We start from the raw sequence: 18,743 nt of genomic DNA on the forward strand, positions 1-18,743 counted from the left end.
GCTCATCTTCCAAAATTAAGTTAAACTCAACTTTATTTATATTATTTTAGGAAATGTTTATTTTTCAGTACAAACAATACAGGTTACTTCTACAAGCCTTAAACTGTCACGGTTGCCATGGCGCCCAATGTGGTGCCAGCTGCGGCTCATTGACAAATTGGCTTTCCGTCTATTCAAGCTCAGTGCTTTCACTCTTCCTTTGTCAGTGCGTCAATGAACCTCTGCCCCGCAAGACGTAGGTTTTGGCTCGTTCCTGTTTCCCGTTGGTATTTCCTGTCCGGTATTGTTCCCGTTTATTTTGTCCTGTTTAATATTGGTTTCCAGTTTTGTTCCCGTCTATTTTTGTCCTGTTCATTATTCCCCAGTTTACGTTTACGTCTAGTTTGTCCTGTTTAATGTCTGTTTCCGGTATCGACCCCGTCTGTCCGATATTTGCTCGGCCAATTGGTGTTGATCTTGTCGGTCTCTGGCTCCCTGTCTTTCCACGCCAGACCGCTGCCTAGCGGACATGACTCCCCATTTTCCGTCAAATAAAAGCTTGTGTGAGAAACGCCACGCATTTGGGTCCTGATCCTGTTCGGGTTCTTGACATGAACATACTTATACAAACCCTAAACGTAGAAAATGTAGCACTGAAGCAACTTACAAACGACCGTCCGGAACCTCGTTTGTAGGTAGGGCAGCGTCTGTACTGTAAACAATACAACCTGGTTTTTGAAAAAAAGCTCACTTGGGTCATTGTGATTTTCTCGGAAATCGGATTTTAACTGGCATGAGAAATCATGTCTTGAAATCTCAAAATATGTATTAATACTAGACTGTCATTTACGTAACTCACTCCATACGTACATATTATGCAAGGAAGATGTTTTAGCGTTCGACTGTCCCTACTAAAATAATTACAACCGGGTAATGACATTATAATAACATTGTAATAACACGATAACTTTATTACAACAAAGTAACTTGAATAGAGACATTATTAAATTTAGGAAACCCATGGATCAAAATACGATATTGACCACAAATCGTTTTAGTTTCTAAGAATTCAAAGTACTCTTTCGGTGAGCCTTTTTTTACGACTCTCATATTTCACGGCAACATTTTCCATTTCATCCATTTTCATAGAAAACGTAAAGGACGGCCGCTCCATCTTCACGCAATTCCCAGATTTCTCAACGGCGAATACGTTTTCACCGACTCCTGCTTCCATTCCTCTTTCCACACTCTAGAACCGAATCGGAATTTGTCATTTGATTTGAGGTTTTATTTTCTGCCGCCTTTTCCATTTTCACGTCAGTGTTTTTGTCCCACGGCCAAGCCCCCCCGCCTGAAGTGTTTCATAAAACCGTCACACGAGCAAGAAGAAGCTTGGTTGGAGTGCAAAAGAATATGTCCAAACACCCTTTTTTTAATCAGTTTTTTTCCTCCCGATCTGCATCCATTTCGTTTTCTCAACAATGGACAGGTTTTCTCACCAAAGAGCGTACGTTGTTTTCCATCGCCTTCTGCAAGCTGTTGTTGTAGCATGACCTGAGGGCCATTCTCTCCGCCTCCCCAACGCCGCCTCGCGCTATTGGCCCCACTGTGTGGATCACAACTGGAAAATGAAAAAGAAAAAGACTTGGACTGAAAAATAAACAGATTTGGGGTTGGGAAACAACTAAAACAACATGCGAGCTTGTATTTAGATAATTTCTTCAAATGTTTATACAAAGTTGACTGCTCTTCTCCACAATAGTCCCCCCTTTGATGTTTCTAAAATCAATAATCACACATGGCTGAATCTGTGGTTGCTGTTTACGTTCCACCGGATGCTAACGTTCCACCGGATGCTAACGTTAGCACAGCGCTAAATCTCCTGCCCGCTGCTATCAATAAACAGCAGCTTGCACACCCCGACGGAGCTTTTATCGTCGCCCGCTACTTTAATCGGGCATGCTTAAGGACTGTACTTCCCAAATCCATTCAATACGTGGACTGAGCAATTAGGGAAAAAACACTGGACCGTGTAGACAGTAAGATCAAACATCTAGTTGGATCCGGCCATCTCTGTCTGTCCCTCACCCCCTCATTCACCCCCCTGCGGAAGGAAAACAAAGCCTATGCAACAAGAACAGTACAAACATCTTCTTTGATTCTTTATCTCTTTGTTTTCTTTATCCTCACTGTAAAATGTGGAACTGGAGTGCCAAGTCCAATTTTGTTGTCACAATATATTCAACCCATGTTGTAACAATGACAATAAAGGTATATTCTATTCTATTCTATTCTATCCATCCATCCATCCATCCATCCATTATCTGCACCGCTTATCAACAGTAGGGTCGCAGGGGTGCTGGAGCCCATCCCAGCTATCCTCGGGCAGGGGACACCTTGAACTGGTCGCAGGGCACACAGAGACAGACAACCCACTCGCTCATTCACACCTAGGGACAATTTGGACCAGCCAATTAACCTGACATGCATGTTTTTGGAATGTGGGAGGAAACCGGAGTGCCCGGAGGAAAACCCACGCAGGCACGGGGAGAACATGCAAACTCCACATGGGGAGACTGTGGTAGCTGGACTTCAACCACGCGTCGGCTAAACCCCAATTTTAGCAATTTCAGAACAAATAAAGTTACAATTTAACATGACTTTTATCAAAGTGTTTGATGTCATTACATTTCTTTAAATAGTTGTAAAAAAACTAAGCCAAATGAGGTCAAAAGGAGAATATTGTTAAGTAAAAAGCTTGAGTTAAACTGATATATGATAAAAATGAAAAAAAAAAGAAGATATTTTGTAAAATGTTTATGATTTTGGGTTACTCACCCAAAACTGGTGAATTGACAAATGTGGTGACCCAAAAGTATGCAGAATTTTGAGCAAAGGTGTCAAAAACACGGCCCACAGGCCGATTCGGGACGCCAAGGGTTTTAATCAGGCACATGAGACTACGCAGAGCGAAGTTCAAGAGAAAAACAAGCTACAGATTTAAATATGTCCACTCAATGTCGCCAAAGCCAGGCGCCAGAATCAAGACAACTGGAGCTGTGTTTCTCTCTCTCTCTACTCTCTCTTGCACTTTTTTCCTCACTTTTTTTTCTTTCCCTCTCCCTTTCTCCTTCTCCCTTTGCTTCTTGTTTTCTCACAATCTTTCTCACTCTTTTTTCTTTTATCTCACCTTCTCTTCCTTTCTTTCTCTCTTTCTTACTCTCAGTTTTATCTTTCTGTCTCACCCATTTCTCTTTTTTTTTATTACTCTCTTTCACGCTTAATAGTTTTGTACCTTGCCTCTCTCTGTCTTACGCTCGCTCTTTTTCTCTTTGTCTCTCCTTCTCTTTGGTCATTATTTTCTCACCTTATTTCTTTCTCTTTCTCTCTCCCTCTTTCTCTCTCTCAATTTAGCTCTCTTATTCTCTCACTTTTCTCCCTTCTTTCTCCGTTGTGCTTTCTTTTCTGCTCTCTCTATTTCTCTCTCTCTTTCTTCCTCCCTCTGCTCTGTCTCTTTTTTTTATCTTTCTCCTGATTCATTCACTCTCCTTTTTTCCTTCTCTGTCTTTCTTTATCTTAAATCTACTAGTCTGGCCCCTATGAGATATTTTTCTCTAGCATGTGGCCCCCAGCTAAAACGAGTTTGACACCCCTGTTTAGAGTATCCAAAAGTGGTTGAATAAATAATAGTCAAATTTTGGGTCAAATAAAGTCAATTTTGAGGGTTATTTAACCCACAAGTATGGGTTTACCAACCTAGTTTGAAAAATAGCTCACTTGGGTCATTGTGATTTCCTCGGAAATCGGATTCTAACTGGCATGGAAGTAATGGATTTGATTAGTGTCTTGAAATACATGGTTGATTCTTTTCAAATTATTTATTAATACTAGACTCTCATCTATATATGTAACTGACTCAGTGCCCTTATACAAGGAAGATGTTATAGCGTTCGACTGTCCCTATTAAAATAATTACAACCTGGTAATAACACTATAATAACACTGTAATAACACGATAACTTTACTACAACAAAGCAACTTGAATAGAGAATTGTCTTTGGTCACATGGCAGAAAAAAATGGCAAGCCCTCACCCCAGAAAAATACTTTCAGTATCCATGAGCAAAGAATTCTGTTTCAGAGTGACAGATTCAACTCATTTAAAACGTTCTTCAATGGAGACAGAAACCTCCTGAAAAACTCTACTATGGCCTTCGGACATTGTGCTTTTTTAATTTTGAAAAGACTGAATTCAATCCAAAGAGAAATAATGGACAAAATAGGATGTTTTGTGGGACGGACAGGTTTTTTTGTCCTTTTGAAAGTTTCTCAGATTACAAAGACCAAAAGACCGCCGGGTCTACTTTTAACGGTGCAATGTTCTGTTCTTGAACGCTCGTAATCCTCCTTTAAAAGGGCAACAAAAATATAATAGAATATTAAACCAAATGAACTCAAACCGGACCTTTTTCAATAATCAAAAAATGTAAAATACTAAACATAAAAAAATAATACAGTATCAATTATTTCTAGCAGTAATCCCAGAAAGTGTTCCTTTAACTTTGACAAACACAGCCGCCTGCCAAGGTTATCTCGTACCCGAAACCAAAATTTGAGCTATGAAGACAATTAGCCCTCAAGCGACTAGCAAACCAAATTAGCAATTAGAAGCTACTGTGGCTAACAGCTGCTGACCTTCACTGCCGCATGCAGGAAAAAAATGTAAATATGTCTCTGTGTCAGCTCGTAATCTTTAAGGAAAAATGCTAAAACATTCTATTTGATTTTAAGAGACTATATTATTAAACATTTAATAGAATAGAACGGAATAGAATAGAATATACCTTCATTGTCATTGTAACAAAATGGGTTAACATATTGTGACAACGAAATTGGGCATGACAGTCCAGTTTCACACACTCACAGTGAGGTAAAAAAACCAAGAAGATAAAGGAACAGAGAAGATAAGGTTATAAAATGATATTTAGGTCTAATTACGGAATTAATCGATGTGATAGAAGAACATATGTTTGCTTTGGCTAAAGAGCAATGGTTTCATTCATCTCCCTTCTGTAAATTTATTTTTGGGGTTCACAAAAACTGAGACAAATTGAAGCCAGAACCATAGCAACAATTATAGGCTAGCTTAATTTGTTCATAACGAATCAGCAGGATCTGAAACAGTGTCACTTAAAACAAGTTAATTTTCACATATCACGCAATACTTCAAAATAAGTCTGATGCTAAATGCTATAATTATATTGGGACACTTGTTTAGCAACAACAATTAGCCGCTAACAGCTAGCCCTTGGTCACAAACATTGGCTAGACCCTCTGCATATCCAACGTGTCAGTATAAGTAGTATTTTATATTTTCAACAATCAAAAATAGCTTTAAGATGATTCTGTTGCTTTTTGAGACAACTGTTTGTAGCGGCAACTTGAAATTAAAAATACAGAATCTATCTCTCTTATATAAATGGATGGTTGGATTATTTCAGTAGTCGGATATACTGTATATATGGATATCCAGATATATAGATATCGAAAAAGATATCGAAACAGATATCTAGACATATAGCCGGACAGATAGCCGGACGATAGATAGATAGATAGATAGATAGATAGATAGATAGATAGATAGATAGATAGATAGATAGATAGATAGATAGATAGATAGATAGATAGATAGATAGATAGATCTTAAAATTGATAGGTAGATAGATAGATAGATAGATAGATAGATAGATAGATAGATAGATAGATAGATAGATAGATAGATAGATAGATAGATAGATAGATAGATAGATAGATAGATAGATAGATAGATAGATAGATAGATAGATAGATAGATAGATAGATAGATCTTGAAATTGATAGGTAGATAGATCTTGAAATTGATAGATATATCTAGAAATAGATAGATAGATAGATAGATAGACAGATAGATATAGATAGATAGATAGACAGATAGATATAGATAGACAGATAGATATAGATAGATAGATAGATAGATAGATAGATAGATAGATAGATAGATAGATAGATAGATAGATAGATAGATCTAGATAGAACTAGATATTAAAAGATAGATAGGGTTAGAAATTTATAGATAGATCTAGAGATAGAGAGATAAAGGGATAGAGGGATAGAGAGATAGATGGGAGAGAGAGAGAGAGAGAGATAGATAGATAGATAGATAGATAGATAGATAGATAGATAGATAGATAGATAGATAGATAGATAGATAGATAGATAGATAGATCTAGATATTAATAGATAGATAAGTCTAGAAATTGATAGATAGATCGAGAGATAGAGAGATGGAGAGATGGAGAGATAGAGAGATAGAGAGATAGAGAGATAGAGAGATAGATAGATAGATAGATAGATAGATAGATAGATAGATAGATAGATAGATCGATAGATAGATAGATAGATAGATAGATAGATAGATAGATAGATAGATAGATAGATAGATAGATAGATAGATAGAGGGCGAGAGACTCAGTGTGGCAGACAGACAGACAGATTGAAAGGGATTTTGATGTACATACTTTCTGGATTACAGTTTTAAAAAAAATTACTCCTTGTAATTTTCCTTTTTTGTATGTGATCCTCGATGACATTCGTAAAGTTCTAGTCTTCATAATATATTTTCATTTTGAAGAAACATATTACTAAATGATCCATTTTAAAATGATCCATTTTAACGTCCTCCAAATTCTTAAATAAACTCTTCTATATTATTCGATAGAAATGCATAGTCACTGTCATGTGTCAAAAAAACAGCAAGGATTAAAATAAGAAAAAGAAAAATGATAATTCCCTCCCGGAATAAATTTGGGAGGCCTTGTGAATACAGTACTCTTGAATAACTCTTTCGGAAACCATGCAGGGAGGATTTCGATAAGAAACACATTTTGGAGATATGATTTTTCACCTGACACCAACACTATATACATTTACGCGTATTTTTATGTCGGTGTGTATCAAAGTAATGCGATATAATGCAGCATAACGACAAAAATAACCAAAAGGAATGAAAACGACGCGTTCCGTAGTACTAAAGACTGTTTTCCCTTTTCTTTGACAAATCAATTTACGGCACGCTTTATTTCAAATGATTCATAGGACAGGGTGATTAAATAAAGTGCATAAGAAGGGCATCAAAGTGAAAATATAGGAGAGGAGGAGAGAGAGGCCCAGAAACAGGCCTCAGCGGAGATAAATCAGCAGTCAGCATAAAATCGACTTTGTACGATGACGCTGCAACAAAAATTTGATTTGAGTCTCTGTCTCGACGCCGTCAGACTTTGGTTTGTTTATTTGACGTTTTACGAACCCCGCCCGAGTCACCTTTTTATATTTTTATTCAATGGCACTGGAGCTAGTAAAAAAACTTGAGGCCTAGATATGTTGGGCCAATACAAATGTATCAAGATATTAATACAGTTGTTTAGAAATCATTGCTAGTTTTATCCTGTAAAAGTACCTTTTAAAATGTTTTAAAAAACAAAAACATAAAGCACGTAATGCATAACACAGATACATATACAATATACATACCGTATATTCCGGACTATAGAGCGCACCTGATTATAAGCCGCACCCACCGCATTTTAAGAGGAAAACTGATTTTGTACATACACAAGCCGCACCTGTATATAAGCCGCATGCGCCCACATTTAAACATGTAACACAAACACAAAATCAACCCAAACCCGACTTCAAGTTCCGCGATTGAATTTACTTCATTAAAGTACACAGTCCAAAAATCACAGCTGGCAAACTGAACGGAAAATAATACCGGTACTTAACGTTTGATGCAGACCTGCAGAGTCCGGGTCCCGTTGAAAGTAATCCAAGGAAAAAAGTGTATATTTCCAAAGGTAAGGGTGGGAAAAATATATCAGATGAACACATTTACTCACGCAAATCCTTTTTCTTTTTACCCCCTCTTCTTTCCTTGTCTGTCCCTCACCTTTAGCGGTCCCCACTTAAACTGGGCACCCCGCGTTTTTTCCGCCCCTCATTTTTCGTTCACCCGTGCAAAACATATCAGAATAAGTGTCTAAAATAAATACAAATAAACACATTACAAACATATACAGTTGCAAATACATATTATACATGGGTTACACATATTTACAAAGAAAGACGGTACACCGAGAGAGTTTTCAAAGCTTTAATAATAATAATATAGCTTTGACAGGGCAGTTAATAGTGGCAACACTCGAGCGCCGCTAGCGGCCGTTAGAAAAATGACATAAATTGGCCGCATCACTGAATAAGCCGCAGGGTTGAAAGTTAGGGAAAAAAGTAGCGGCTTATAGTCCGGAATTTACGGTATATGTATTCAATAGCACTTCAGCTTCGGTATTTAGCTAGCGTATAATTTCCTTTTTTTATAATAGCTTCTCTTCTACCATTTCAAATAACGACAATTGCTTTTTGAATTTGACTTTTTAATGAGCCCGAGTTATTAAGCCCGCTTTAGAGTTTTCAGCTAACATGAAATTGAGGATTTGATACAAATGGAACATTTTGCAATAATTAACCAAAATGTCAATACTTCTGCTTAGAAATCGTGCACATTTTGTTACCATAGTTACAATTACGAACAGTGTTCCCTCTAAGATGCGCGCACTGCTCGCACATTCTCAGCGCACAAGAAAATCTAGCCAGCGCACAAAAATCAGGGCTCAAAATTACTAATTAAGAAGCGACTTAAGTCAAAGTTACAGTGCATGAAGGTAAAAATACACGGGTTCCCCTGACGTTGTGTCCTAAATGCGGTATTTTGAAGTCGAGTCGAAGTAGAACGAAGTTGAGTAAAGTTAGTACAGTTTGTCGAGAACCGGCTTCTTCGGCTCGGCTCACTAACAGGAACCGGCTCTTTCGGGTCCTAAACGACTCTTCGGGTTGTTTTTGCTTCTTTAATCCCAACATGACCAAATATGAAGTAAAATGATGCACAAAATGACTTAAAGAAAGGGGGGAATAGAACAAATAAGAAAAAAATACCGAAATGGAAAAGTAGTGAAAAGCTGAGAAAAAAAGAAACAAAAGGAAGAGAAAAAAGGGAAACATTTAGAAAAAAGACAGAAAAAAAGAAACAAAAGAAATGCAGGAAAAATGTAAATAGTGAGCAAAAAGAAAAAAGTAACAGATCGGAAAAAAATAAACACAATGAGATTTCTTTAAAGGAATTTAAAAAAAGGCGGAAAAAAAACACAGAAAAAAGAAGAAAATTACAGGGAACATTGATTACGAATGTCAACTAGCTAATGCTAACTGACGCTAACGTTTACTATCCTAAGGTATTTTTTAACATTTGGAGCTAAATCTAGATAATGAATCTCCTGTGTTGTTTGGCGTCGGACAAAATGAACAGCTTTCTCATGGGTGGCATTTATCTGCGCTTAATTAAGATGGACATTTACACAGAGGCGCTAGCCCCCGCATGGTTAACAAGCACTCCGGCATGGTCTAATCCGAAGACCCCCCTCGAGGCCCGCCGTGGTTTAATCCGAAGACGCCACCCTCGAGGATCGCTAAGCAAACAGGCTTAAAGGGATAGTGTGTATTATTTTGTGCCGCCTAGTGGTAAGAAAAACATATTTCATTTAAAGGAAAGCGATACTAATTTTAATCATTAAAATGTGCATATAAGTCTCGTATAAATGTGCATTTATTTAAACTATCGAAGGTGGAGGAATGTGTGTTTATTTAACGTAAGATGAGGATCACTTACACTCATCTTGTTTTACTCATTTACTCCTACTTCTTGAAAAAGCCTCTTTTTTTTCCTTTTTCTTCTCTTTTTTTTGCCATTATTTAAAGGTTTTTCTTTTTTTTTGTGTCTCATATTTCTTTTACTCTTTGCGCCCTCCTTTTCTCATTTTATTTCTTTTCTCTGATTTTCTATGTATTTATTTTTTATTTCTTTTAACCAGTTCCTTATGTTTTCCATTTTTCCCTTTCTTTCCCCTTTCTCATTTTCCCTTTTTCTTTTTCTATTCTTCCCGTTTCTTTCATTTTTTATTTGTTTCCCTTTTTCTTTTCTTTTCTTTTTTTTTCTTTTTGCCTTTACTTATGGTTTTTCTTCTGTTTTCTTTCTTTTTTCATGTCCCATCTTTCTTTTACTCTTTGCGCCATTCTTTTCTCCTTTTGTCTCTTCTTTTTCTTCCTTTTCTTTTCTTCTTTTATACCTGATTTTCTATTTTCTTATTTTCTATTTTATTTATCCAGTTTTCACCTTTCTTTCTTTTTTCCTCCTGTTTTCCATGTTTCCCTTTCTTTCCCCTTTCTCCTTTTCCCTTTTTCTTTTTCTATTCTCCCAGTTTCTTTCATTTTTTATTTGTTTCCCTTTTTCTTTTCTTTTCTGTTTTTTCTTTTTGCCTTTACTTATGTTTTTTCTTCTGTTTTCTTTCTTTTTTCATGTCTCATCTTTCTTATACTCTTTGCGCCATTCTTTTCTCCTTTTGTCTTTTTTTCTTCCTTTTCTTTTCTTCTTTCATACTTGATTTTCTATTTTATTATTTTTTCATTTTTAATTTTCTTTTATCCAGTTTTCTTCTTTCTTACTTTTTTCCTTCTGTTTTCCATTTTCCCTTTTCTTTCCCTTTTCTCTTTTTCTATTTTTCCAGTTTCTTTCATTTTCTATTTGTTTCCATTTTTCTTTTCTTTTTTTCATTCACGACAGGCTGGGCAAAAAAAAAAAAATAAGAAGGTAACACGGTGCATTTCGGTCACTATGAATTTCAGGGGTTTGTATTGTTCCGTGTGCTTCACTGCACAATACAGCGACGTCTTGTCAGGACCAGAACGGAAACAGGACCCACTTGCGTAACGTTTACCACAAGTTTTATTGAAGGAACGAGGAAGGGCTGCGCCCACGATCCAGTGTTCACTCTCGTACTCGGCTTCTGATCCGAACACGGAAGTGGATCTTCCGTAGCGAGCGATGGCAGTGTCAGTGGCGGAAAACTGGTCGGTAGCCGGGACTGGGAGAGCAAGACGTGGTCAGGGTCGGAAACGAGTCGTAGGTCGGGACGGCAGAGCAGACGTTGTCGGGATCAAAACAGGTCGTAGCGGGAGACAAACGGGAGCAAAAAACGGGACAGGCGTGAGTCAGGGTCGAAAAAGGCTTGCCTAGTATACACGGAGATTCGCAGACGGATTGACAACAGGGGATTGACAGGACTCGGTTCAAATACTGACAGGGAGCCAATCAGAACCTGTGGCAGTTGGCGCCAAATGAGCGGGCACAGGTGATTCACATCCGTAATCATGACACGTGTAGTGGTCAAAAATTACATACTGTCCCTTTAAGACACTTAACATGCTGATCTCATGATCTAGCCTTAGCAGCAGACATTAGCGCATCAACATGAAATCAGTATTCCCACGTAGCGTTCTGTTCCCCGAACTAATCAGTGGGAAAAACTCGAAAATGATGGTGCTTTGTTTGCAGTTTTTGCTAAAAAAAAAAATACATATGAAATAGATTTTACCGCAACACAAACCAAGCAATAAAAGGGAGAAGGTACTAATAAAAAAAGAAGAGTTTATTTAACTTTAAGAAAGGCACATTGAGCTTTGTATAAATAAAAAAGCCAGGAAATCTATTCATCCCTGCGGGGAAATTAAAAGAGCAGAGTTTGCAACTTACTCAATAAAAGAAAAAACACCAAATATATATAAAGCTGTAGAATGTGCTGGACTAAATTCCAATCCCGTTAAAAGAAGGAGAAACAATTGAAGTTGCTTTAAAATGTAAATCAACAAAAAAGGCCAGTTGCAAAATCCTGTAGTGTTTTTTCTGAACATTATTATTTCTATTTTAGGATTTATTATCAGAATTGTTTCCAGTAAAAAAAAAATATATTTTATTTTACCTGAAACTCAAAACAAATTGAAATTAGTGTATGGTCAAAAGTATTTAATTTAACCAAAATCAAGTGAAAACATAGTTAAATAAAAATGAGACTTATTTAAAATGCAATAAATTAAACATAAAAAAAACAAAAATGAATACAATAAATAAAATACATTTTGGGAATGTAATATATAATACATCGCAACTTTATCCTGAATGTTCATTATACAAAAAAAAGGGAAAATGAGATGCAAGGTTGTGGTTGCAATCCATTATCCCCAGTTGACTACTGAATAGATCAGGGGCAAGCTGAGCACATTTTATTTTCGGTTCTGGCCGCTGAAACATGACATTGTGGCTGGCCTAGAATTAACAGTACTGTTTCGGTCGTGATCCATCTTTTTTCCAGTTGATTATTGCAGAGAGTGAGGGAGCAAATTTGTGTCATAGGTAGCAGCTCCATTTTTCTGTTGTTTTTACCGAAGATGAGCAGCATCCGTGTGGCCAAGATCCATTATCCATGGCCGACTATGCCTGAGAGCATGGAACAGCAGAGCGCATTTTGTTTTCAGTTTGGTCAGCTCAGGTTTACCAATTTGGCCTGCCAAAGATGAACTGCATTGTTTTGGCCGCGATCCATTATCCACGGCCGACTATTGCTGAGCGCATGGGCCAGCAGTGCGTATTTTGATTTCAGTTCGGTCGGCTCAAGTTTGCTATTTTGGCCTGCCTAAGTTGAACTACATGGGTTTGGCCGCGATCCATTATCCACGGCCGACTATTGTTTAGAGCAAATTTGTGTCATGCGTCATCCATAATTGCCTGTGAACTATAACTGCGATCTTGGGAAAATGGTTGGATTTACCAACGATCGTCCTATTTCATCTCCGAGCCATATATACCGCATTTTCCGCACTATGGGTCCTATATATTCCATAGATAAGGCGCACCAGATTATAAGGCGCTACAATTGAAACGTCGACAAAACAGTCCGATAGTTCAGTCACACTTATTACCCCCTTAACATTCGCAAAGCTTGCAAAGAAGCAAATACCTGTCATAGACACGTGCGGATGCGGTGTCCGTACAATGTCACTCAAATGCATCGTTCCATCATTCGGAAGGTTAAAGTCTTGGGATTCAAGAAATGCCAACCATTCCTTAGTTTCTATTTTCTTTTTTGCTCGCAACTTTACTGTGCATATGACAATAAACACTTGGAATTGAGTTTAATTTAAAAAAGACCCATCACAGAAACATCGATACCATTCTGAAACAAGATACTGGGAAAATATATAGCCGGAGTAGCTCACCGAAGTTGTTGTGTTCAATAATAATGTGCAACCATGGTCCTCTTATATCCGTGAGTGTAGTAAATCCAGGAGAATATAATATTAAGACTTTTAGGTGCTCCTTATAGTGCGAAAAATACGGTACTCATAAAAAGAGGCGTATATGACTATAGGTTCCAGAACCGTGCATTAGAGTACAGTAAACGACACAGCTACAGCTCATTTTTAATAGCGGTTACCTATGTAAAATGCTATCGCGTGGCTGAAAATGACTCTTATATTTGAGATGTGAGAGCGGCGCATAAAAGCGTGCGAGTCGACAGACGAGAAATGAAAGAAGGTCGCGACGGCCGCTCATCAAACCGAGCAGCAGTCCCCGAGAAATCACTTAGCCAGGCTCCGAGCGGGAAATGAAAGTTCTTGGCTGGAGGACATCACAGGCTCCGACGTGGATATTACGCGCTAATATTCCGCCAACGTATCACTTGTCCGATTTTCACTGACGGGCTTTTTGAGACGACGATGCCGTCTTGACTTTTTGCCGAAGCTGAGTAGAGGGAGGGGGCGGGATGTCTCATTTAATGAAGAACCCCTTACTTTCTGATGAACAATCAATTAGTCATGGAGGCCTTCATTTAAATACGCCTACACTCACCGCACTGGAAACCTTACAATATTTTATTTATGTAGGTCAGGGGTTGGCCCGCGGGCAACATGCAGCCCGTGAGGCCTACAAAATTGGCTAGACATTTCAGGGGGCGCCTTATAATCCAGTGCGCCTTATATACCGGAAAATACGGTGGTTAATGTTGGAAGTGCATACAGTATTCAGTGTTCATTTTACCTGTGAAAAGTGATGGGTCCCGGGGACTCGCATGCTCAAAAATCTACTGGTCCCAACAGAGATCTATGGGTCCCCAAAATTTAGTGTGCTCCATGCCCTTACAAACTGTCGTATTTTCCCTTACAAAATACCAAAAAATCTTTTGTTTTTCAAACATGTTTTATGTTGTTTAACATGTTATATTGTACATGTGTTTCCCTATATCATATACCATATTTTCCGCACTATAAGGCGCACCGGGTTATAGGGCGCACCCCGAAAAAATAGTTTTTGGTCCTATTTTTGACATACATAAGACGCACCGGATTATAAGGCGCTACAATGGGTCGACAAAACAGTCAGATAGTTCAGTCCAACTTATTACCCCCTTAACATTCCGAAAGCTTGCAAAGAAGCAAATACGTGTCGAGAACACGTGCGAATGCGGTGTCCGTAAGATGTCACTCAAATGCATCGTTCCATCATTCGGAAGGTTAAAGTCTTGGGATTCAAGAAATGATAACCATTCCTTCGTATCTATTTTCTTTTTCGCTCGCAACTTTACTGTGCATATGACAATAAACACTTGGAATTGAGTTTAATTTAAAAATAGACACTCCATTCCATCCATTATCTGCACCGCTTATCACAGAAACATCAAGTTCAGTCTGAAACAAGACAATATAAAACCGGGAATAGCTCACCGAAGTCGTTGTGTTCATAATAATGTGCAGGCAATGTCCTCTTATATCCGTGAGGGTAGTAAATCCAGGAGAATACAATAGTTACAAATACAGAATAGAAAAAAATGTTTTCTCTATGCCGTCGGCCACATCCTATACGCATTCATCTTTTTCGGCCAATTGCAGGCTTTGTTTGCCGTTTGAGCCAATGGCAGTCTGTAAATGATAAAAAGGATCCGCCTCTTGACCTCCGAATAACTTTAGCCAATAGTGATCGATTCAAATGATGATTGACACATTGGCTAGCCAGTGAAACGCCGGTAAATAAATCCCAGCATACACCGCGTACTACTTGGCGTTCGGGGGAAAATCGAGTCGGCGGCTGCAAGTTAGTTGGAAAACTTAATGTTGATCCATAAATAAGGCGCACTGTATTATAAGGCGCATGGTCAGCTTTTGAAAAAAATAAAGGCTTTTAGGTGCGCCTTATAGTGCGGAAAATACGGTATATTATTAATGAACATTTTGTTGTGAGACACTGAGTTGCTCGACATGAATGAAATTTATTATAAAAAAAAGTTCAAAAATGAAGTGGCTTAGACGTTCACTGTAGAAGGAAAAAAAATACATGCAAATAAAATTAAGTAGAATAATACATTTTTGTATTCAAATTATGAATTCATTTTCTGCATTAAATTATTGTTGGTAATATACCGATTAAAAGAGATCACCACAAACCTGTCTTTTTTCATTTTCTCCTTTTATACTTCCTTTTTTTCTTAACTTCTTTATACAACATAATCATTCGTAATATAATGCATCAAAGCAAGTGAGCCGTTTGAGAGCCGGCTCTCTTGATTGAGTTGAGCCGAAAAAGCCGGTTCTCTAAAAATAAACGGACTTTCACTACACAACTGGACCTGGAGATCAGCGTGCAGACGAAAACTCGAACCGCGAGACCGAAACAACAATGGTGGATCTGCCTCACGAAAAGTTTGGAGTGCGATAAATCTTTGTTAAAAAATGATAATGAAGATTTCGTGTCAAAAAAGTTGCGTCCCGGGGACGCACGTTGATTTGACACTATGCGTCCCCAGCAAAAATAATGCGTCTAGAACGCAGGGACATGGGCAAACGAGAACACTGAGTATTTAAATATGTAGTGAATATGAGGATTTATGCAACAGGAAGCGAACCTGGGTCACGGCGGTGAGAGCGCCGAAACATAACCACTAAAACACCAGTGGTACAAATGACTTACAAAAAGGCATTGGATTTTATTTTGTACATGGTAAGTGGTCTGCATTTATATAGCGCTTTTCAAGTCAATGAAGACGCTTTACAATGTGCTTCACACTTACCCATTCACACTCACTCACACACACACACCAATAGGGGCCTTGCAGCCATGCAAGGTGCCAAACTGCTTATTGGGGGCATTAGAGATTCAGTGTTTTGCCCAAGGACACTTCGACATATAACACAGAGGAGCCGGGAATCGAACCTAAGATCTCTTAATCCCAAGACGAGCGCACTACCTCCTGAGCTAATGCTAATGCCGCCCTAGGTGAAATTCAGACATTTTCAGTTGCGCGCTGTGCTATCTAGAGGCTTTACGGTAGCGCCACTCCTCTTCTGCTCCGTGTGAGGGTGTCTGCGCCGCACCTTGCAGAGGAGGAAAGATCTGTGTTTTAACCCACCCACAGAAACACCGGCGCGCAATAAATGAACGAATCACAACAGCTCCTCCAGCGAAAAAATTGGACTAATGACTGAGGCTTTGTGCAAAAAATGACCGTGCTGTTTGTGCATTATGCCTCGAGAGCGTTGTACCTCGTACGTCAAGTGTTAAGTCATTACGAGACAAAACATGAACATGCATTCAAGGACGAGTCTGGAAAGGCGGAGACAATAAAACGCGTTGTGTCCAGGTACAGCAAACATGCACAAACCCTGAAAACATTTGTTACTGCTACAAACGTCACCACTGAAGCAAGCTATCACCTTGCTCACTGCATGGCAAAGCACGGACGACCATTTACTGATGGCGAATATATTAAAGGTGTGTGTGTGTGTGTTTCAAGTTTTGATGGTTTCTAAAATAAGATTTTATTGATGAATGTTATGGTAGCTGTCCATTTCACTTGATTTTGATTGTAGTCCATTGTTGATGAAGAATAGTTGAAGTCAGGGATGTCTACAAGCCTTTCCACATGTTGCTCACAGTATTTTTTTTGTTTTTTGATGAACAAGAACAGGGTTGGGTAGGATTACTTTAAATTTTTTTGGATCACTCCAATAACCAAATATGCTAATAAAATACAAAATAAACTAAATACGAATGAAATGACTAAATTTTGTGCAGGCTCGGAGAGTAACGGAATACATGGAACGGCAAAAATGATGTTGGCAAGCTGTTTGGATTGATTTTCATTTTGTTTCTGTCGCATTTTATGTTAGTTTTGCCGGAGATCAAAGAGATCAAAGCCAGGAGAGAAAGCTTACCACGTGTTTTGAGTCATCATTTTATTCATATTTAGTTTCTTTTGTCTTTTAATCGCATATTTGGTATTGGATTAATCCAAAAGTAATTGAAAGTAATCAAGTTAAAGTAACCCTACCCAACCCTGGATATATAGTACATACAGACAAACAGGAGTACACTACGCCTGCTTCTCATCGCCTGCACCTGACTCTAATAAATCTAAAGGAACCAGTAAACACCAATATTCAAGGACCGTGCCCACAGCAAAAGCTGTCAGATGAGTCTTAAAACAAATTTTGTGGATATAGTCAGGGTTGGGTAGGGTTACTTGAACTGGATTACTTTCAATTACTTTTGGATTACTCCAATACCAAATATGCTAATAAAAGACAAAAGAAACTAAATATGAATTAAATGACTCAATTTTGTGCAGGCTTGGGGAGTAACGGAACACATTGAACGGCAAAAATGATAGTTTTGCCGGGGATCAAAGAGATCAAAGCCAGGAGAGAAAGCTTACCATGTGTTGTGAGTCATCATTTTATTCATATTTAGTTTTTTTTGTCTTTTAATCGCATATTTGGTATTGGAGTAATTCAAAAGTAATTGAAAGTAATCCAGTTCAAGTAACCCTACCCAACCCTGAACAAGAATAGTGGAAAATAAATTGGTCAGTTATACAATTTCAATGTATATCCATTGTTGTATATTCGGACTGTTGGATATAAGAAAAAATAATATTGTGCGAAAAATTAATCTTGGTGTGGCACACGGATTTACAAGGACACAACCGAAAAGGTTGCTGAACCTTGATTTGGACTGTTTACTTTCCATTCAAACTCTTCATGATCTCCACGGCGTCCGGGCTTATTTGCGATATCCAAGGTCTTTCTCCCAAGAGTGATTCCATTCATACGCTATGTCGACCGCTAGTACAGAATCAGTGAACTACCAAAACCCAAAGAGCCATAAATGGCAGTTATTCATCAAGCATGATGTGTTTCGCCTTCAATTTAATTAGCCCGGCTGATGAAACCGGTGCAAAATGAAGCGTATTAAATGCGTAGTTTCGGCCGATTATTTGTTGATAAGAGGGAGGGCCGCGCGGAAATTAAACTTATTGTATCGTTCCGTGCTTTACTCGCGATAAATGAGTTCCGCTCAATACGATCATTTCAGTCACACAAAGCCAAAATCACCCGAATTACGCGTTTGTTTGTTTTTTCGTTCAGGAAAATGTAATTGACTGTTTAATCAAATTAAAAAATGATTGATTTTGTTAATGTTGGCAGTAAATGGAAACAAGCTAAAAGGTTTTTTTCCGCTGTTTGGATAGAAAATAATTAATTACACAAAAAAAAGCTTAATGATTAAAGTTTTATTGAGCTAAAGAAGGCTTTTAAGACACAAAACAAGAAATGAGGCCTCAAAATAAGAATTTAATATTACCTTGAAGCCAATGTCATTTATTTTTTTCTACTTTGAGAAAAATTCCCTACTTATAATCTATTCATTTTCTATAAACACGTTTTTATGACAGTATTGCTGAAAGCATTTTATAACGTTAGATTTGAAATTTATGGCTGTCAGTGGCAGTC

General features: G+C 38.0%; 1 protein-coding gene across 2 annotated transcripts in view; it reads right to left on the reverse strand.

The window, feature by feature from the left end:
* Window positions 1-18,743, reverse strand: part of macrod1 (mono-ADP ribosylhydrolase 1) — a 381,584-nt gene that overhangs the window by 24,543 nt on the left and 338,298 nt on the right. For both annotated transcript variants that reach the window (XM_088343515.1, XM_088343514.1), the window contains one exon: window positions 1,479-1,600. In XM_088343515.1, the coding sequence (XP_088199641.1) occupies window positions 1,479-1,600 (122 nt within the window). The remainder of the gene's footprint in view (window positions 1-1,478; window positions 1,601-18,743) is intronic.

Source organism: Urocampus carinirostris, chromosome 9, assembly GCF_059441175.1.
Source record: "Urocampus carinirostris isolate Australia breed hairy pipefish chromosome 9, RoL_Ucar_1.0, whole genome shotgun sequence".
NCBI classification, from domain to species: Eukaryota; Metazoa; Chordata; class Actinopteri; order Syngnathiformes; family Syngnathidae; genus Urocampus; species Urocampus carinirostris.